The sequence below is a fragment of the Chelon labrosus genome (assembly GCF_963514085.1).
Source record: "Chelon labrosus genome assembly, chromosome: 21".
NCBI classification, from domain to species: domain Eukaryota; kingdom Metazoa; phylum Chordata; class Actinopteri; order Mugiliformes; family Mugilidae; genus Chelon; species Chelon labrosus.
Window position 1 is genome coordinate 9090368 of NC_140354.1, and position 23307 is coordinate 9113674.

Genomic DNA, 23307 nt, shown 5'->3' on the forward strand with positions numbered 1-23307 from the left:
TAAATAGGACTCCTATGAAATAATGCACGAATGTATGTGTATAATACAAAGAATATTTTAATTTATTTATATGTCAAGCCACTTCAAGTCTGGTACAACCAAGGCGTTAATCTTGGAATATAAGGCTGGTCTGCAATTCATGCAGACTGTCTTTGGTAATTTTTGTTGGTCTTATCTTTTTCCCTCTCCTTGCCAGAACACGTTCATCTACATGCCTTCTCTGTTCTCACTCATCATCTGGCCCCAATGAAAGAAGAAAAACATGTCTAGCTCTGGGCAGCACAGTGGTGTGGTGGTTAGCACTGATGCCTCACAGCAAGGAGGTTCTAGGTTTGAGTCCATTGGCCGACTGGGGCCTTTGTAGAAAGGGAGACACTCTCTGTGTTTGCGTGGGTTCTCTCTGGGTACTCCGGCTTCCTCCCACCGTCCAAAAACATGTTTGTTAGATTAATTGGTGATTCTAAATTAGCTGTAGGTGTGAGTGTGAATGGCTGTCTGTCTCTCTGCGACCTGGGCAGGGTGTACCCTGCCTCTCACGCAATGACAGTTGGGATAGGCTCCAGCCCCCCCGCGACCCTCCAAGCGGTTACAGAAAATGAATGAATGAATGTCGAGCTCTCATCTCAACACTGCACATAACAGTACCTCTCAGTAGTTTCTCAGCAACCCCAACAGGAGAGCTGCTCTTGACAAATGACTGAGTGTGAGAGGTTTTAAGATGCATCAGGGCAGGTTAGGGTTAGGGTGTTAGGAGTAATTGGGAAGTACTCCACAGAGCACGCAGCCTCTGAATGGGGCAAGAAGTCAGAGAAGAAGGCCTCAGTTGGCCTCAAGTCAAGTCATGACTGCTAACTGACAAAGAAGTGGATGTGGCGCTGGAAGCAATGACGGAATAAAACATGCCGATACGGCTACAGACTACTACAGACATGGGGTTGTACCGAATGGTCGACTTTACTGCTGTGCAATGGCACTTTAAGCAGGATGTCGGCTAGTCACCGATCACGTGACAATAACAACGTGGATGCCTCTGAAAAGACAGGTCAGGGGTCCAGTGGGTCATTGCAGCAAACTAGCATTGGTTCATCAAGAGTGTGGAAATACTTCACTAAAGATGAAGCCCATTCTACCGTGACATTCAAAATATGTAAGTGAATACTGAAATACATCAAATGTATTACTGTAATGCGCACTCATCTGAAAAGACATCAGCTAACGCTAGCAGAGGAACGGTCCAAATCCTCTCAGCGGCAGTCAACTAACGAAATGTCTCGGGGTAACAGAGAGAAGGAGACTGACGGTGTCAATTTATAAAGGATATATATATATCTGCAGCGCACAGTATTGATAAGCTCATGTGTTTATGTTCAGTTCTGTTGCGTTCTATTAGTTGACATTGTTGCTGTGGTTGTAGAGCGCATCTTTCTTTTTTTTGCTGAGAGAGGCACACATATTATTAGTATCAGACTGACGGTGTTTATGGTGTTGACGTGGACTACGACCGACAGTAGCCCGTGTTCAAGCTTCAATTACTTTGCAGAAAAGCCTCCACAGCTTCCTTTTGTGTGAGACGCTACAATATCAAGAACTTAGATTTCATTGTTGCAAAGAATTACTTTCTACTGTGTTTTTATTGGTGACAACCCACCACATATTAGTTGACTTCCGAAGTCGTTCAACCCCACTACAGACTACAACGACAATCATTATAGGCATGACGGCTAAGAAGTTTGGTGCTAGGGTGAAGGACAATTCTTTTTAATGAGAATACCAATACAAGAAAGAATGTGCTTCCTTGTTCCCGTCTAATATGCAGTATTTCCCTGTTGTGAATGTGTTTACTGGCAGTGTTCTTATCCTAAACTCATTTCGTTTGCTCACATTAACAACAGTTACAAAAATGAATGCAAATTCTTTTACACAATGAAATACGTCCAGAGAGCCTCTGCAAGCAGATTTTTATTGCACTTAAATGAATAAACAAGCAATGCTGGTTTCTATTTCTTGCAGCATGGTATGACCATTAACAATCAGATATATTTATTGCAAGAAGAACAGATACACACAACAGAACAAATGGGACCAAATCGGGTAACGTTTACTTACGAGCCTGCAGTGAATTACCGTGCTTATAATAAAAGAAGAAAAAATATAAAACATATGCAGTATAAAGTGAAAAGTAAGCACAGTAAATTGCAAGCGCTCTACAGCTTAAGACTGCTGTTGCCCTTTAACGAAAAAGAAAACCCCTGTGGCAACTCCAAGAAGACCGGAAATGGAGGCAAATACAAAATAGATGGTCGGACCCATGCCGCTCTCCCTTGGGTCATCACTTGTAACCACCTCTGTGGGAAGTAGGAGAAGGAAAAAAAACAGCAGGTCAGCTTTGGACAGCAAAAACACTCTTCATCCGATCTTAAACGTAAAATAAATTAACAATGCTCTGACCATAAAACACTGTCCCGGGCTCTTCTAGGGATTCATGTTGCACAGTGCAGCTGTAGATGTCTCCGTCTCTGGGGACAAATTTCAGGGTGGACAAGACGTGAAACGTTCCGTCAAAATTAGGCAAGCACTTCTTGAAGGGATCTTCCACTGTTGCTTCTTTATCATTCTTGGTCCACGTTATGTTGAGGGAGGGAGGGAAGAAGTGGTTGATGAAGCAGATGAGAGTGTTCTCTCCGTCTTTTATTACGTCGTCTTTGGGGTAGAGGAGGATCTCTGGCTGCACTGTGGGTCACATTAATGTTAATGTAAAGGACACGGCGCTTAGTATTTGTCAGCGGTTGCAATCGGCTGTCACTGTCACGTACCTTTCTTCACTGGGAGCTTGTCGTGGTTCCACATTGCCAGTTGAGGTTTGCATAAAGATCTGTAATGTTCTGCGTATAAGTAGGCGTCGGTAATGTGGGCAGAGACGGGGATCCTGCTGTCCCACACGATCTCTTTTTTTGTGAAGTCTGCATAGTAGACTTCATCACCATCAAGTGTCAGGCTGATCTGAGTATCGCTCGAGTCGAAGCAGCCGTACGAATGACAAAGTTCATGACTATCTAAAAATAAATAAATAATAATAATGATTAAAAATAAATCCAACTCTTATTGCATTCATAACCATTCACACCAATCAGTCATGTTTGTTTGTCAAACACATCCCACATACATGTACGCTTGATTTGATTAAGATCTGGGGAATTGGACGGACATGTCAACATATTAGACTCATTGTGCTCCTCAGACCTTTCCTGAACCATTTTTTGTTTTGTGGCAGGGTGTGTTACCCTGCTGAAGGAGGCCACAGCCATCAGGGAATACTGTTACCATGAAAGCGTGTGCATGGTCTGCAACAATGCTTAGGAAGATGATACCTGTCAAAGTACCATCCACATTAATGGCAGGACCCATACGTCCCCTTCTTCCATTGCTCTGAGATTCTTTTCTGATGGTCACGTGTCTACTGTAGAAACTTTCAGCTGTGGATAGGACCCAGAATGGGCACCCTGACTGGTCTGCCGCTACACACCCCCATAGGCAACAGACTGCATTGTACTGTGACATCCTTCTATCAGCACCAGCATTAACTTTTTCAGCAATATGAGCTACAGCAGCTCATCTGTTGGATCAGACCACAGTGGTCAGCCTTCACTCCCCATGTGCATCCATGACTCTTTCCGATCAACGACTCTATCGCCAGTTCACGTTTTTTCCTTCCTTGGACCACTTTTAATAGGTACTGACCGCAAACACCCCACAAGAGCAGGAGAAGTCATTCATATCCTTCCACCTGTTATTTTATCCTGCTTCTAACACATCAAATTTCAGGACAAAACTTGCTGTCCAATATATCCCACCCACACACAAGTGCCACGAGTGGTCATAATGTTATGGCTGCTGGTATATGTTATAATTATCTATGGTTATAACTAATCCAACATAGAGTAATGATAAAATATGATAATAATAATCTTAATAATAAGATCCAGATTAATAATCACAACACCTCTTGAATTAAATTAGCAGTAATCTTCCAGTATTATAGTATTCCTTTGCTGAGATGGGGTATAGCACGTTTACAAGGAGAAACAATTGCAAGTTTGATACTGCATCAAAAACTGCCAATAGAACAAAATAAATGAACTTACTTTGTGCACAGGTACCAATAACTCCTGAGATAATGAGTATAATTTGGAAGTACATTTTATCCTTTTTTGTTAGTGAACCAGCGACGGAACAGATCTCCCGATTTCTGTGCTTAGCAGGAATGTCAGCTCTTCCTCATAGCTACGTGTTTACAGCTGGGCACAAGGAAGACAAACCCTTATGCTGCTGAAAAGGCATTTAATAAACACAACTACTACTACTACAGTAAATGTGGAACAAAAGAGTAAAGTTAACTTGTGTATTTTTTGCCTTCATTCTTTCTACATAATACAAAAGTGTTCAATATTAAATCGGAAACAAAAGACATCCTAAAATAATTAATCTTATGCTCCAAGCAAACTCTAAAATACATAAATGAGCCAACACTTTATGAAGGTATGCACTAGTTGCATTCACTGTCTAGTGATAACCTCCGCACTGCAAGCAAGAATAAATCTATACGTTCAAGGTGTTGCTGCTGCTAGCAAAAAGTATGCTAGCTAGATAGAAGATTTTAACTTTGATGATCTTTGCGTAATGCCAGTGTCAGGTGAAATAGAGTGTGATGAATCTCACGGACAAACAAGGAAACTCAGGAATCTCATACTAGTGAAAGAGAGAAGTAACAATACAACCAGAGGGCTGTGCACTTGTCTTAAAAATGATTTTGCCTTCTTTTCACAACGAACAATGTTCTTACAGCAATTCCAATGAAGTCTATGACACAGTCCAAGAACACAGAAGACAAATGGACCAGTAATAACCTCATTTGCTCCAACCTCTGGGAAGTCTGGAAAAAGGTATGTTTAAACTCAATTAAAACTTAAAAACCCACGCATCCGGCCAGCCACATGATGTAAAATAAATTCTTCCATTGCTCCATGGTTTAGTTCTGATGCTCATGTGCCCATTTCAAGGACTTTCAGTGGCGGACAGCGGTCAGCATGGGTACCCTGATTGGTATACAGAACAAACTGGCATACACTTTTCCAGAAATTTGAGCTACAGTAGCTCATCTCTTGGATTAGACCACACAGGCTGGCCTTTACTCCATACGAACATCAGTGAGCCTTGGCCGCCAATGACCTTTTCGCTGGCTCTCCTTCCTTGTACCATTGTTGACCAACCACTGCAGATCGTTTTGGAGATACTCTGACCTCTAGGATCCACAGTAGCTATCACAATTTGGTCCTTGTCAGATCACACAAACCTTTCCAGTTGCCCATTTTTCCAAATTCTAAAACATCAGCTCTGACGACAACGTGTTCACTTGCTGCCCAATATATCGTACCCCCTGACATCCCATGCCAACGAGATAATCAGTGATCATAATGTTATGGCTGATTAGTGTATATTTGCCACGACTTTTTTATTAAGAAGGTTTGTTTTTTCAATGTATTTTGTCTATGTGTGCGTCTCTACTGTGTTCGCGAAAATATGGAACAGCTAGGAACACCCAAACACACAAAAACACGTACCCTGAAAGTTGTAGTGGGCACACATAAATACACACTCACACCATCTGGTGTGTTGGATGAGGTTCCTCTGAATTGTACTGAACTTTCTAGCTCGACGCCCTCTTCCCCGTTTTGAACAGCTGGTCACCAGATTTTATAATCTTTCAAAACACATTAAAAATCATTAAAAGCATGTAAATAATGTTTGAATGTGATTCATTTTAATATGTGTCTGTTAGAAAATGCTTTTCTTCTGCTGTTTTTCAGTCCGCATTGGTCAGTTTGACATGTGTGCTCACTGAACACATACGGAAAGCCAGCTCATTATCAAAGAGATTTCTAATCAGCCGTGAAGTGCCAATGTTCCTATAGTAACCAGGGACACTTATTATTATTATTATTCTGTCTTTGCATACACCCACATAAAGTGGATGGGTTAAGGCATACACTTGTGTGTTTCATGGTCAATCTCACAAATAAAGGAAGCAATTTATGTGTGTGTGTTTGTCTCAGAGTCTGTTCTTTGCTTTTCTTGTCAATCATTCATCTGACCTCCTACATAGATAGTGGCTGTATTGCTGGGAACCCAAGAAAGTGCTAGAAAGTTCAGTTTCAAACCATCTAGTTATTTTCAGTTATGGAAAGCCTTGACAAATAGACAGACAGACCGACGTTGATGGCATGTTCACAAGAGCTTTCATTTACTGTATTTTCTCCATTACAGACACAACTGTCTGTCATGCTTTTGTGTTTGTTAGAAACCTTGAATCAAATCAACTTCACATGCTGACACAAGGAAGTGTAGTTGAGTTTGAAGGTGTTTGGATGAGTGGTCATCATATTCTGGCTTAAAGTTGTTTTCCGTTGTGCTTTCACATGTGTTCAGACACAAAAGTGTACACCGATCAGCCACAACATTAAAACCACTGGAATGTAGAAGTAAATAACATTGACCATCTTGAGACAATACAATGTTTTGCTGGGAAATGTTTGGTTCAGCAGTCGTGTGGATGTTATATAGACATGTACCAACCACCTAGACCAGACCAGGCACACCCAACCCCATAGCAATGACACTCCTTGATGGCAGCAGCCATCCCCAGCAGGATGCAGCCTGACACAGGCACACACACAAAAACGGTTTAAGAACCACTCAAAAAAAAAACATGAAAAACAGCACAAGGTGTTGACCTGGCATCCAAATTCACTAGATACCAAACTGATCAAGTATCTGTGGGATGATCCACAGAGGCCCCTCCCCTCAACACATAGGACCCAAAGGCCGCCATTAACAACATTGTGTTGCCAGACACCACAGGACACCCTCAGAAGGCAAATGTCCATTCTCTGATGAGTACACAATATTAGGAAGGTGGCTATAATGTTATGCCTGAATATATATCAGAGGTTATTAATGTTCACTTTCCCTCTTCAAGCTAAATGTTGGAGAACAGTTTACCCCTAATCCCAAACCTGGTCGTGTAAAGTGTGGTTTCTGCATTGAAGCCACACAGTCTGCTACACCTATTATTTAAACGTATGGCGCATGGGTCCAAACTCGGAAGGGAGGAAGTGGGGACGCTTTGTCCATATTTATATACAGTTTATAGCATGGAAACCTCCAGAGATTGAGTTCAAATCTGAGCTTTGTCCACATCTCTAAAATAACTAACGTCAGGTTGGAGAACAAACAAACAAACAAATAAATAACAACTTAACAACATATTGTAAGTGAGACTTCACAGCTTGTTCCAGAATTTATATAATATGTCCATATGTTCATGTCATGAAAATTAACACACAGCACCCAGATGATTCATTCATTCATTAATTTTCTATAACCGCTTGTCCTCTGCAGGGTTATTGGGGGGGCTAGAACCTAACCCAGCTATCATTGGGCGAGAGGCGGGGTACACCCTACCAAGATGATTTTGGTGTTTATTTGCATACATTGTGCAAAAATGTGATATTGTTCGTTACTTGAGACCCAAATACTTGGGACTCAAATGGGATTCAAATTACCAGGTGTGAACGTGGCCTTTATATGATAACGACCTCTCTGTGTCAATCATTTTAGTTTCGACAGCAATGGAAGGCCGCATTTTCACATAAAGAGTCTTGTCGCATACCCAGTCCATCGCCACAGTGCACGTTGTGATACATTGTGAACACATTACAGGTTGGCATGTCCAGCTGCTACCCCCTTTCATGCTGCTTCCCCAAGAACACCTGTCCCATAACTCTACTGACACATTCACAATGCGGCAGCACAGCTTCTATTCTCAGTAGCCATTGTTTCTCCTTGTTTAGACAGGATATTGACAGTAAGTAAGGTTTAGGGGGACAGGAAGAGCGGAGATGGGCTGAGGGCAGACATGAAAGGACAGACCATTAAGTGTTTCCTGTTCTAATAAGGTGAATGCGGTTAGCTTTTAGCGTTGCCAAAGGTCTCAAGTCATCTGCAGCTGAGTTCAAGGAAATTTGACGAGCTTGAGTTCAGCGCATCTGCACTGCAACAAAAAACGTAATGCCGGCCTTCATTCATTTACCTAATGAATTTAGTTTGTCAGCAGTGATTGAATGCTATGTCAAAGCCCATTAATGACAGTATTTGTTTGGATCACAAGGCGTACTGAAGCAAGGATGTCTCATTCTTCAAATGTACTGAACTGAAAGTTTCAGGACAAATGCACCTGACTACACACACCAGTATTTGTCAGTAATGTAAAACATTCATGCCCTCCCTGGAAATATTGATTAACCTGATGCCCTGAGCTCATGCCTCAAGCAATCTGAACAGAGATGATCTCGATAAAATATCTTCACTTGCCCCGCTTTCAGCAGCATTTTACAAGTGCAAAATCGGCTAGATGAAGCCAAATAAATCATTTAAGTCTGGCTGCTATCTCTTGGAACTAAAGTGACGTAACCAGGGGGCTATTTAAATACGTGTCACCACTTTCTCCAACCCCATATGACCTCTGTTTCGAGCTCAGAATTGCAGTGTGTGGAGTTTCAAACACATGCTGTAGCCAGACAGTAGAAATAGGCAGCAGCAGTAGATACAGCTGTTAAAGATGTCAAGCATCGGCCTGACTTAGGCTGTAGACTGTAGCCACTGGAGTTTTAATGTGTGAACCAGAAAACAACGATAACTGTCAGTCTGCTATTTAGAGCTTTGCATTTATTTTTGTACAGTTCTCTCAACAACAACTTTTTTTTAAGACATGTTCTTTCCACAGATGTGCCTTCCACCATTATTGCTTAATTGTGGCTGAATCTGAGCAGGCAATGTACAGCAACAGTTTCAAAATGCAATTGTCACAACTGGACCCCTCCAGGACTTTTACTTGCTTCACTGATGAAGAAATAATGAAGAAATACCTCAGTACAGCATGAAACAGTGGCCTTGAAAACATACAAACACATTGGATGTGCTTGAAAAACAGCTAAAATAACAAAATTATTGTCAGTGTCCAGACATATATGGACTGTATGTAAACTTAATGATAAAACACCTCAGTGCAAATTTTCCATTTTTAGCTCTTGTTAATTTTACAGATCCTTGAAATGCGTTTCCCTCTGGGTTTGCACACACACCGTACTCTGTAATTTGTAAGCCAGCTGCATTTTTCTTTGCATTTGTTTGTCTGCATTTGATTCTCCAGATCTCACCTCCCTCCTTGTGTCTGCATGGTATCGATTGTTTGCCTTTAAATTAATAAACCTGCACACCATGCACTGACTTCCTGTCAATATTAAAGGTTACACCAGGCCAAACTACACTCAATCACATGTTTGAATGTTTTCCTTGGGTCACTGCCACTCATGCAAAGACGCTTGCCCCTCCCTCCGGACTCATTTTATTTGTCACCTGTCTTCCCTGTTCCCACAACACTCAGACACCTGACCAAGTGTTCCTACACAACTTCTCTTAATTTAGTCCTCAGCTCTCCACTATAAATAGAATACGGTTGACCCTCCATATTTGCCAGCTCATAAACGATCCCACTTAGCTGTTGCGGTTGAGCCATTTCTTCCCGTAGGTCTTTTCTCGTTTGTAACCTTGCCACGCCATCTCAGCATATTGCCTCGAAAACCCGCCTGCCTTTTGTAAATGTCAAAGCCGAGCGTTTCAGTTCTCTTAATGACTCTACCAACCTTTCCTTCTATGAATATCCCAAACACGTCTGCTATTTACTGTATGCAATTTATTTTGACAAGAATTGGACCTGACGTGCCATTGTACTAGTGTTATACTCAGTGGGAACAGTGATGCTTTTGGACTGAAGGATGCCTGGCAGGGCAGAAGAAAGTTTAGTGGTTGAGATGTGAAGGACATCACAGAGATAGCTATTGGTCCTTCTGGTTCTCAGTCCGTTTTTATGCAATCCAAAGTAAGTTATCGTCAATTAATGATTAAAAAAAAAGCACAAAACAGCTATGATGTGTCTCACTTGCATGTCTTCAATTTGCTGGACAACGATTAAGTTACCATCTCAGAAAGGTTTCATGTGCTGGGCAATGATTTCAGTACGTAGGAGCTGGCTATCATGGCATTTTCATGTTTTGTCAGGGTGGACTACGGAGCTTGCATACTAGCTACCATTTGCCTAACTTTAATTAGTTCGATTTGTCTCATTCAGCACTAGTGTAGGTCTGATGTTTGAAATGGCTGCTGTGAACTTACAACATGCGTCTAAAGTGCTCTTAGTGCAGGTAAAACAGGTCATTCTTGGGCAAATCGACAGTTTGGAACATTCTCAGAAAAACTGGTGATGTCCAGAGTGGTCGAGGATCTCAGGACTCTTTCCATTAACCTTTACAACACCAAACCTAATTGACTTCTCAAGAGGAAATACAAACGGGATCACCACAAGCTGAAAACCATTCAAAAAAAAAAAAAAAACTATCTAATAAAGGCCTGTCCAGCTATGGAACAGCATTCTTTAGACAGATGAAAGTAAAATAACCTGTACTAGAGTAGCAAGCTTTATAGTATGACAAAGGCTCGGAAAGGCACATGATCTGAAGCATCACCAAAACACTGTGGAGGCAGGGTGATGCTTGAGCATGCATGGCCTCCAACAGCACTGGGTCACTAGTTTTTATTGATCGTGTGACAGGAGACAGAAGCAGCTTCATGAATTCTAATCCATCCGTTAACAACAACAAAAAGAAATACTGTATTGTGAAACAGACTTTACTGCATTGATTTATGCAGAATGCATTGACAAAACCCAATGATTACCTTCATCCCTGAGCGTTGGATGGTGGTCAGTGCCTGGGAGTCATTGTAGCATACTTCCATTTGTGTAAAACAAGAACTCAATGAAGACTTCCTAAGGCGAATTGTCGTAAAAATGACTTGAAAGGGTAATCGTCTAATCAATAAATACAACTATTCATCTAATCAAACAAATAATAATAATCTATCAGTGTCTATCAGTAATCTATCTACTTGGTCAGGATTTGGCAACAAAAACACTTTGTTTAGAAAAAGATCATATTTGGGTTTAAATATAGAATTTTAAATACGCAGCTTTAGGACACGCACGGAATGTACCGCCCACTTGGCTTCCTAAAGTCATGCTGTGTGTCACAAATCAACCGATAACCTGGTAACACAACATTTGGATTTCATTATGGGGTTTCAACTGATAAAGAGAAAAGAGTATCCCTGCACATAACTGGATAGACATACAAAAAAATCAGAGCAACAAATTAAGATACATATGCTTCTTGACAGCAGCCACTTTGTTGTAAACTAATTCAACTCAATGGCTGGTTGCTCCTCTGTTCATGACCACATAAAACCCAACCCAATCAACCCAATTTGACTGGCCTGGCAGATCATAGCTGCGAATAATGACTTCTGAACAGAGAGACTCCAGACCAAAATCCCCCGCTAAAACTTTGTGAAAGGGTTGAACATTCAGGCTGACTTTCAGGCTACCTATTCTTGCAGAGTAAACTGATGCAGGGAGAAAAAAGACGTAATTTTTTATTGAACCTCTTATATTCCCTTTTGTAGTGTGGATGAAAAACCTTGGGATCCCAACAGTAAAATGTTTGAAGGTTGAGATGAGAGAGAGAGAATGATAGAGAGTTCAGGAGAAAAGTCAGACCACAAATATAATCACAGTATATTACTCTATCACTCTAATGTGTAGCTATGGCACCACTGGATCTGAATCCCAATTTATAAAGAGATAAAAAGAATGTAAACATAGTAGTCCATCATCCCCTTTTTATTAGTCTGAGGACAAAATTACCTGAAGTCCATTCGAATGCCTTTTGCTCCCTGAATGATTAGCTCAGCCCACCCTAATTAAACGCACTGTAATGCCAGCGTTGCAGGCTCCAAGAATAATGTGTTACAGATAAAAGAGCAACCAGCCACACTCAGGAAGAAATCTCAGCCAGCGAATCAAATAAAATGAGCTTTTATAGAGCAGCCATAATCTGAGACAATCAGAGCAACCACAAAAATACCACTTGGGTTTCAATTATCCTCGCAGTGGGAACTCATTTAGTCCTCTCCAATGAGCTAGCTGCTGGATATCCAGAGAAATCAGGCAAAGGGGAGCTAGTAATGGAGTTTAACAGCTGAATCAAAGTGGTGAATGAACTAAGATGGGTCTGCACTGATGGGCTGGCGAGATTCATCACTTTTCTCAGGGCGTATATTTCAGAGCGACGGCGCAAGACCTGGTCTAATGCCAGTCGAGGTTTTTAATGAAGACATGAGGCCAGTCTGACAAGCAGCGTAAATGCTGACTGAAAGTGGAATTACCCTCCGGTCTGATAATTTAAATTACTTAACGGCTAACCGAGTATGAAAGGAATTCATCTGTTGCTCAGGTGCAGAAATCTCTGCGCTCGTTCATCAGAGAGCGGTTAATTAATTGAAGAAGAAGAAGAAGAAGAAGCGTGGTGATTATGCAGTTCAGATCAGGCAGCGTGTAGAAAATGTGTGTCATAATGAATCGGATAAATATAGTAATGTAGCATATGTGGGGAAATGAGATAGTGGTGAACAAGCTGCAAGCAAACAATGAAATCAGACCAAAAAAAAAAAAGAAAGAAGACAGTGGGGTGGACGTATTTTGTTGGTTGGACTCTTTTGGCGAACATGGTGTGTCGCACACAGTGACTCAACAAAGATGTGTCCCTAAAGATGACAGAAAAGGCAGGAAACCACCAATTTGCTGCCATTGCACTCTAATTACAAAGTAGGGAACTATTGGTTCTGCTGCTATTTGTATCTTTACACCATTTCATTGTGAGGCTTTGTGCTTTCAAAGAATGGAAAATGATTTAGAATGAGCCAATGCCACTGGGCTGCGAGCGTTATTTTAGATGGTGAGATAAATCCACCTCTAAAGCTCAACAAGCAACGTGTTGAATCTTGTTTAATTCATATATATATTAAAACAAAAGAACTAATAGAAAACAAACAACCACACTGTGTGCATACAGAATCATTTCACCTGCATGTACACAGACTCAGCCAAAGTGATCAATCACCGCCGCAAACACAAATGCTTTCTGGCTCTCTCCTCTTGGTCCATCCTTTGACGTCTGGCAGACTGTCCGAGCGAGCATGTTTCCCTCCATCTGCCGTGTATGCGCCACTTTCTGGCCGAGTGACGAGCTCCTCGGGGAACGAACGGCAGAACAAGCCTCTCGTTAGTCAGATCATAGAGTCTGCACGCTGGGGACATAAACAAGATCTTGGGTCTGGGCCTAGACGAGATGCGGTGCTGCTCACTATGCAGCGACAATAACAAACATACGGAAACCCGCCCAAACACACACACAGACTTTCTTGACACCAACTGGCCAGGTGCAAGTCTCTAATGCCGTTAAGGAAAGGAGAGATTCTTAGTATTATGAGCACATGCTATGAGTTCATGGAAGTATCCAGATTCCATTAAAGTGTCCATTTCTATCCTCAATCATTGGTTTGCTACCCAATGTTCACACTGGAGCCCAGTGAACGTTGCAGCAAACTAGCAGCTGTTCATTAAGTGTGTGGTAATACTTCACTAACGAAGTAGCCCATACTACCGTGACATGCAAAATATGTAAGTCAGTCTGAAATACCACTAAAGTACTACTGCAATGCACACTCATCTGAAAAGGCATCCGCTAATGCTAGCAGAGGAACAGACCAAATCCTAATTTGCTGGTGAGTTTCATTGTGAAAGTTACTAGACTTAGCTGCAGTACACGCAGAAGGCTTCAGAGAAATATCGATTTTTAAAATATTTTTTTTATCTTAAAATCTCAATCTAACAGCTCACTGTGGAGTACTATTATGTGATATTGATAGCGCTGAATTGCAGCCTGTTTTTATACAGGCTATACATATATGCAGCGCATAGTATGTAGCGCATGAGCAGTCTGTTGTCACAAAACATTACTTTCTACTGTGTTTTTATTAGTGACGTCATCAGCAACTAGTCGGTGTTGACTTCACTTTCATCACATAACAGTCAAATTTAAAAATAAAATCGTTAGTCGAGTAACCCCTAATATCTTCTGGCCTTTCACCATGCAGTTAAGGGGATTGACAGTACACGCCCTGACTCCGGAGACTGCATTAGTCAATTGAACGCGCTGGTATGAATGGACATCTTCACCATCTAAATTTTAAATGACAAATTTAAGTGACTGTCAAAATCCAATCAATTTGTAACAGAGTTTCTATCCAGCTGTATTTATGTTCATATGCAGTTTAAGAAAAAACCTCAGGAAGAAAACTAAAAAAAAAACTAAAATTATATAATAATATAAAAAGGTGCAATAATGTCATTTTATTGGGAAACTTGCACCAACACCTGTGACTTTTCTCCAAATCCTAATAATAGTAGATGTACAGTTTAAATCTGTGCTATATTTAAAATCTGTTTATAACATACAGTAATATCATGTGTTAAACGGACATAATGTATCTAATATTACTCTAGTAATGTACATTTATGGGTTACTACTGTACACAAACTGCCCTATATGAACCAAAATATCTTGGCAAAAGAATACTCTGTGACACTGAGTATCATGAGTGTGTTTCTCCGATCTGTTTTCCCAGCAGTGCTTCAACTTAATCGCCATTTGACGATGAGTCTCCAGAAGGAGCCTGTTGCCGTTCAAATTCTTAAGCTATCCAGTCATTTCGTCATCATATTTATCTGAAGAGGTGCCTTTCGCCCTCACGCTGCAATGCCTTTTGAGGAGATTCTGATTCATGAGGCCTCTGATGCGTTGTTTAAGCAATGCAGACAATATAGCCAGGACTCCAAGACCTCAAATGAACTATTACTCATCATGAATTCAAAGGGAAATACAGTAGATAAAGATGTGTTTAATCACGCAGCCAGTTTTCATACAGCAGAACATTATGCAATTTGCACCAGATGAGTCCACTGCAAAAGACACTGAATTCTTCTTAATCTCATTGGTTGCCTCTGCACTAAATTGTTGAACATTTAAGGAAAATCTGTTTTATAATGGGCGATATCCACTCACAATTATTGCCTAGTTATTTCCTATTGTGTTTAGAGTTGATCTTAATTCAAATGCATGCACAGGGAAAGGGGTGCGTGCGATGTGTGCATAATTTACGTGTGTTTGTGTGCACCAGTGCACATTTGCAAGCTGCAAAAACTGATAAGATTACAAATGTTTATTTGCCCTGTCACTGAGAGATCAACAGATTAGGTTGGGCCACATTATTGTCATCACAACAACAGATGTAATAGCCCTTAGTTGGCCATGAAGGACAGCTGTGTCTTTCATCACCACTGGAGCGAAAGCAAAGCAGAAGAACCAATCAGCCTCGCAGGACACGATGTCATAAAGCGGTACACACTGGTAATCACAAACATGAAACTCTCAGGAGCAGCTCAAAGCAACAGATCAATAGAAGTCAACGAAGACCAGCTTTCTCATTATAACCACCCACAAAGAACTCTAGTTTTATCTTCACTTAAACACGAAGAACACGACAATGGGATTGTGTCTCCACAAACAGCCAGCTGACTAGGGTTTAATGGTGCCAGATGTGCAGTGTGAACCACCGTAACAGAAACTCTATGAAAGTAGCTCCACATGTCACGTAACAAACATTAACAACCTTTAAACTCGATGATTAAAAAAAAAACATATCAAGTGGAACGTTTGTAGGAGTCAGACTCATTTTAAGACACTGCAACAGGAAACTAAGCAAACACTGCCCCGGTTACCAAAATGTTACACCCCTTATAACGTCACATACACACTCTCTTGCCATTTCATTAGGTACACTAGGGAAAACGAATGCATTCATTTTCACTAGTGTACCTTGTGCATTCTAATATAACAGTCCTTCACTAAATCTTCATTAGAACTGTTGTTCCAACCGTGTTTTCATTCTGGAGGCCGTGGTTTGCAGAGATATTGTAGTTTTCTATTATTCTGGCAACCCCATTTTAGTCGCTAGGCTAAGCTAAACAGCAGAAACACTTTTGCGTTTAATTCAATCCAGTTTAACAGCACCACTGACTACATCCTAGATGATCCCACAGTTGAATCACCACCTTTCTGATGCCGGTTTTACACAAACTGAACATTATAACAGCCATGAAGATGGATTTAGTGCAGGGCTGTTACACTAGCATGCATTCATTTTCATTTGTGCACCTAATGAACTGGTACTATTTGGAAAAAGTACTGAGATGAGTAATGTTTGTAGAACGCATGCATCAGTTGCATAAGCAGCAACTTATGCAAGCAGACAAAAACTGGCAGCGCAGGCCTGATAACATTTCTTGTGTCTCTATAAAATGTCAATCACGGAATAACAGAACTGCACGGTGGTGCTGAGTGGAGAATAAAAAGTGAGCTGTGAACAGACGTAGAGAGCTCTGAATCTACACATACTGCTCTTAGCCGAGCACAAAGGATGCAGCCACACAATGCAGTCGTCCAAACTAAAACAGATTTGTCCTTCACAACCTACAGCAATCACACGACTCCCTCTGCTGCTGCTGCTGCTGCAGATCTCTCTTAATTGCACGACTTTTCCTGAACAACAAAACTGCAGCCCAAAAGAAAAAAATAAAAAAAAGATGAGAGCACAGCAGCGCCACCCCGCGGCCGCTTCCTTGAACGCCGCTCGATTGTAGGAGGTTTGGTGCAAAACGGCAAGCGCTTCATCGCTGCCAACTTCGCAGCGCTGTGTTGTTGCAATAAATCAAACAGCAGCAGCAGCAGCATTTGTCACGGAAGATCGGGCGATCGCAGCGGGTTGAAAAATGTGCACAATATAAATATCTAGAGAACTTCACCCACCTCCTCCACCGTGAGAGGCATGCAGATGCGGTACTCCTTCATCAACATAGCCCGTGCGCAGTGGTGATGGCAGTACGGAGGAAGATGTAGACAGTCGAACTTCAGTCTTTGGAGGCGATCCCTTCTGAGATAGTTTGCAGAGATCCACCAGATAAAATCCTTTCTCGAGTCTGCACCAGCTACACCTCCTGAGAGCGCTCTCCGCTGTGCCTGCGTGAATCCCCTACTTAGCGCACACAAACGCCAGGTCCGAGAAGGTTCTTCCAGTGCAAGAAATAATCTAATCCAACCTTAAGCAGCAGTTGCAAGTTTCCTTAATTTACCCTAAAAGCAACTGGCGTCGTCTCGGAGTGATGTCTGCAGAGTCGAGGTGTGAAATTCATAAATAAAACAAGTCCAACAACAACAGCAACCGCAGCTTCATGTGGCTCCGCGCGGCCGCTGGAGTCCCGGACGCTGTTTCTGGCGTCGTTTGCCTGACTTTAATAGGCGTGCACACTCGTCCTGCAATCGTTTTTCCCCGTCCACAAATTTCTCAAAGTCTCCCGCGAGTGTTCGCTCCGTCCGGGGATGCGCGAGCGAGCAGATCAGCTGTGTCAAGTGAACGAGGGAGAGGCATTATTGGAGACCTGCAGGAAACAAGAGGATTCAACTCCCCCCCCCCCCACTGGGGATGCATCGCCTTAACAGACGGTGCGCCCACATGACTGCAGAATAATATTTGACAATAAAAGTCTTTAATAGGTAAACAGCTGATCTGACTGGGTTTTTAGCCGCTTTATTAAGCAAATTAAATGGCTTTTTCTGGCTCATTTTACTCAAATTCATTGGCAGCACAGGCACAGAGACAGAGTTTAAATTCCAAAGGTTTAACTTAACAATAATCGAAGCAGAATAAAAGGCTGAATCGCACTCAGATAATTCACATGAGATGTTTTGCCACCTGTTAAAACGTAGACAGAAGTGGTGTTTACTTTTAACAAGTGTGCAGCATTGCATATGGTTTCAGGATTAAGTTATACTCCTACATCTAAATAAATTCAGTTGATCTCATGTTGTATTATCAAGTATAAACTGATCAAGTATAACATTGTGACCACCTTCCTAATATTGTGTGTATTGTGTAGTTCTCCCACCAAAACGGTTGTGAGAATGGACATGGGACTTCTGAGGGTGTCCTGGGGATCGGGCTTGTTCCAGTGCATCCCACAGACACTTGATCAGTTTGGGATCTAGTGAATTTGGAGGCCAGGTCAACACATTGTGTGTGTGTGACTGTGTCAGGCTGCATCCTCCATCCTGAGTGTCATTGCTATGGGGTGGGGGTGCCTGGTGTGGTCTAAGTGGGTGGTACATGTCTAAGTAACATCAACATGCCAGATCCAGAAGTTTCCCAGCAGGACATTGTATTGTCACAAGATGGTCAATGTTAATTACTTCTTCTGTCAGTGGTCATAATGTTATGCCTGATTGGTGTGTATAACATTTCACATGGAAGGCATATAATAACACACTATATACTACCTATAAACAGGTCTCAGGTCTATTCCCCGTCTTGGAAGTGACTATTTGATTCTGAACGTTAGACAAAACTGAAGCATTTTCTCACTAAATTAAATATATTTTGACTTTGTTTATGTTCCCTAAATATAATAATATAATATAACGTTATATGGTATCCCATGGCATAGCAGGATATTCCATTACATCAAATCATGTAATGTGACATGACATTTCATGAACTGACATACTGGACACAACACACCCATAAGAAGACTTTCTCTGACGTGACATATGCTGTGACCAGAACAGCTGGATGGACACAGAGTTGTCTCTGCTGAATACTGAACAATAATAATTGCCAATGTACTAAAATCGCTTTCATTCATGTCAAAGAATGTTTGAAGTGATTTAGACAGTAGGCTTCATGCTGGGAGTACTAAAACACTATGAGAATCACTGGTAAAACCCATGTGTGAGTATTAAATAATACTGGTAGTCTCCTGTAATTAATGTTGTTTGTCACTAGGGGGCGACATTGTGTCGCTCAAGTTTCAAACCACCTCTCTCCATCACAGGTGTATTGGGCGTTCAAGGATCCACAAAGAGATAAAGGTAAACTGTTACTGTAAAATGTTTACTTATTTAATACAAAAGTCCCAGCCTGTACAATAGTAAAAGCGTGTTCCCTATTATTGAGTTAAGTTTGCACTTTTTGCTATGTGCACTTCTGGTTAAGATGCCTGACTGTGTATGTACCTGTACTATATGCAATGGCAATAATGTTGAATCTAATTTAATCTAATCATATTATATCTAATCTAATCTACGCCCTTTTATCACGAGTAAAAACTTTGAAACAAGTCTCTCACATAGTTTACACAACATTAGCCACGTCCCTCAAATAGCCTAGCTAGCAAACAACTCAGCTGAAAACAATCAGAGAGCTAATGTTAGCTAAAGCTCTAGCTAGCTTTGCTAACGACAACAAGTTACGTTTGTTTGTGCTTCCTTTGTCGATAAACATTCAGCTTATCCCAGCCGTCTCAGTAAACGACGAAGTGTAGAGTTTTTTTTTGTTTTTGTTTTTCATGGACGCGAAACTTTTGTTGTTAGTTTTTGTTTTTTGTTTTTTGAAGACTTGACCTCATCTCAAGCCACAGGTTCTTCTGCTGTCTCCCTCATTCACTTTCTTGGGTTAAAAGGGGCGGAGAGTGACAATAAATAAATAAATACAATAATAATAATTAAATAAATAATAATAATTAATTATTAAAAGCGAATCAAATTATTTGTTGCATTTGAAGCAGATTTATTATATTATTAATATTTTATTGCCCTCGGGAAATGAATGAGTGAGTGAGTGAATGAATGAATGGTTATTAAAAGCATGAAAAAAAAAACTGACAGGAGAAGTAAATAACATTGGCCATCTTGTGACAAAACAATGTTCTGCTGGGAAACATATGGACCTGGCATTCTTTGGATGTTACTTAGACATGTACCACCCACCTAGACCAGACAGGCACCCCCACCCCATAGCAATGACACTCCTTGATGGCAGCAACCATCCCCAGTAGGATGCAGCCTGACACAGACACACACACAAAAACGGTTTCGGAACAACAAACATGAAAAACAGCAAGTATCTGTGGGATTCACTGGAACTAGCCTGGTCCACAGAGGCCCCTCCCCTCAACCCATAGGACCCAAAGGCCCCCATTAACAACACTGTGTTGCCAGACACCACAGGACACCCTCAGAAGGCCCATGTCCACTGTCTAATCAGTCTGAGCTGTTTTGGAGGCACAAGGGAGACCTACACAATATTATGCAGGTGGTCATAATGTAATGCCTGATAGGTGTACATGTAAATGGTGTTACTCCTCATGAACCTATGTAAGAAATGAAATGCAGTCACGAAACACAGTATGCATCTGTGTTGCTTTTCAAGTACATCAAATTTTTTTTCATTCACCATGCACATGCATAACTCAGAGTGAACAGATGTGTTTAATTTGCTTTTGGGACCCTCTTTGTTCTGTTGTTCGGTTCAGTCAAGGGACCTGCAGTTGACTGCTCATCCAGTTTTTATTATATATATCTATATATATATATATATATATATATATATATATATATATATATATATACACAGTAATATGAACAAAATGAACATAAACACTCATTATTCATTCAACTTTTGTTGATCTCAGGGCATGTCAAACACCAAAGACAACTGAACAGAGACACAAAGATAAGTCATGCAGTACCCTCATGTTACAGTAGATGTCACTAAAGATCTGAATTGAAGTGAGCTTAAACCTTTGATATGAGTTATCTGTTTAATCAGTGTAAAGGAAATGATGAAGTAGGTATATTTTTAATTTGCACACAAAACAAGGCATTCCTGCAGTTGGTAAATGTTGTGTTTAACACAGTAAATGGAAATACACTGCAGGAACGACATGTGCTATTGATGATTTTGCCTTGCATTCATATGGTAAATGTCCCTAGATATATAACCAACCAATATAGGTTAACATAATTACCGAGCATTTCACTGGGAAACGTGTTCATTTTTCCAATTCTGCATGTTTGTTTCTTGTTTTAAAAGAAAGACATGAACCTAACAGAAATGTATCTCTCTCATTGAATAAAAGTCTTTACTTCTACTCTACTAATGAATTGCCGGTAGCCAAAGTGATCCCAAATCCAGTTAAATCCAGTCTTTGCACATCTCTTTTAAAATATACATATGTAGTATCATGCAGTGCAGTTACTGTAGTCAAATATAATAAAAAAAATCAATGACTCAAAATAATCAGAAATCAATGAAACTTAAACAATAAAACCACAAACTTATAAGTCTAGAATATTTAAGCCTCCATTCTCATTTAACTCATAAACTGAACTGCAGTGGACAGTTAGTTTTGAGACTGATTGGAGCTGGTGGATTAAAACTTTAAACCTGGAAAAGAAAGGAAACTGATGTTTTCACCAGCGAACTCAAGAGGGTGCAATGCACTTGCACGCACTGTGCTTCTGAAATACAGTCCCTTGACTGTTAGTGCCAGACAAAACACACAAATCTCACGCGCCACACAACCGAAGAGATCTTTCACTAGGTGCAAAGGTGTCAGGGGCAAATGTGGGACCGACGGCTCGGCAGAATCCTCTGACTGTTTCTGCGGTAAGATCTCAACAAACTGGTGAGTCTGTGTGCCGAGCAGATGAACACGAATTGGTTCGTCGTATATCACCAAATGATTCCCTCATATAAATATTTGCATTGGTCTGGTGCAGATTCTTGAGTATTTTGTGACTCTCTCGGTCGTTGCGCCTCAAGTGTTACTCTTTCGTCAGAGACTACTCCCATCATAATAGTACATGAGGTGTCAGAACAGTCATTGCCGGAACAAGTCAGGGAGGATTACAGAATAGAGTTTAGGACAGTTAAAGGGGAATTACCATTTTTTACAGCCTGGACCTTATTTCTGGCATAAAATACGACATATAACTTTGGTGTCATTTGTAGTCGTTCGGACGATATTTAGATCCGTGAAAATCCATATAGTGGGAGTGACTGGGGCACCGAAACGCAGCCTCTAAATAACACATTATCTGCCGTGAAACTCGTTCATTTCACCGATATTTTGTTAGGACCCCGGACTCAACGGGGAAAAGCACTAGCATATCATAACAAAATATTGATGAAATTAACGAGTTTTGCAGCAGATAATGCGTTATTTGGAGACTGCGTTTCGGTGCCCCAGTCACTCCCACTGTATGGATATACGCAGATCTAAATATCGTCCGAACTACTCCAAATGACACCAATAGTTATATGGATCAGTAAACGATTGTAGATTATGCCAGAAATAAGGTCCTGGTTGTAAAAAATGGTAATTCCCTTTTAAGTAAACATTAAATATTAGCTAATTGTTTTTTAACTTGTTCAGTGTGTGTGTGTGTTTGGTTTGACTTGCATTTGAACCTCTTCCCTACAGACGTAATGACTGTGCATGCGGTCCATACATCCAAATAGTCGAACAGCTGACAGATAATGCATGCTGCTAAAAAGAAACCTCTTCATCTGTCTGTTCCGTTGCACAGCTCAGAAGATGAATTTATTGTGTACCCACACACAAGGGAAATATGCACACACACACACACAGAAACAAGCAATGTTTTGGGCTGAGTTGCCACAGGACAACTGCAAAACCATTTGTTATCTCTAATTGAATTTAAAAAGAAAAGAAGATGACATTATGCTAAGCTGTTTGTAGTGTCAAACTGATGACACCATATTCACACACACTCTCTCTCACACACACACACACACACTAAACTCTGTTTATTCCAGCAAATATCAGAGCGCCGGCAGAGAGGAGAAACTGTTGCTAAGAGACCTAGCCTCCTTGCCTCTCGCTGCTCAACATCATTAGCTGGCCTTTACTGTCACCTTCCTATAACCACTCACTCTGCCCAGTCAGTCCACTGAAAAGAGTTTGTCTTTCGGCTTGTTCAGTCGTGGGCTGTGCCAAAACCAAAATGAATAAGGTGTTTATTGGAGACATTGGTCTTGGAAGGGAAACACTGGTTTTAGATGGATGGCTCAGGCAGCTCAGTGATTGTATTACATCCAAGTGAAGAGGCTGTGGAAAGGAGTTTGGGAATGGATGTCTTTCGCAATTGTGGGGCCCAACAAAATGCCCCCACAGCATTAGTACGCCACGAAAAGTCGTCCCCCATAACTTAATAAAAACAAGACCACACAAACACACACACACACACACACACACACACACACACTTGCTGAAAACTTCAGTACACTCTCTCTGAAGGTGTGCTGTCAAATGCGCACCATTGA

General features: G+C 41.1%; 2 protein-coding genes across 2 annotated transcripts in view; both read right to left on the reverse strand.

Moving 5' to 3' along the window:
* The window catches only part of pitpnc1a (phosphatidylinositol transfer protein cytoplasmic 1a), a 43409-nt gene extending 25897 nt beyond the window's left edge, over positions 1-17512 (reverse strand). The window contains exon 1 of the mRNA XM_084571231.1: positions 16935-17512. Within this exon, the coding sequence (XP_084427357.1) occupies positions 16935-16982 (48 nt within the window). The 5' untranslated portion in view covers positions 16983-17512. The remainder of the gene's footprint in view (positions 1-16934) is intronic.
* LOC311506207 (H-2 class II histocompatibility antigen, A-Q alpha chain-like) lies at positions 1920-4264 on the reverse strand. The gene is made up of 4 exons (XM_084570087.1): positions 4143-4264; positions 2814-3053; positions 2449-2730; positions 1920-2345 (listed from the first exon to the last, which is right to left on the reverse strand). The coding sequence occupies exons 1-4, from the start codon at positions 4195-4197 to the stop codon at positions 2212-2214; spliced, it is 711 nt and encodes a 236-aa protein (XP_084426213.1). The 5' UTR covers positions 4198-4264; the 3' UTR covers positions 1920-2211.
* Positions 17513-23307: the final 5795 nt, after the last annotated feature.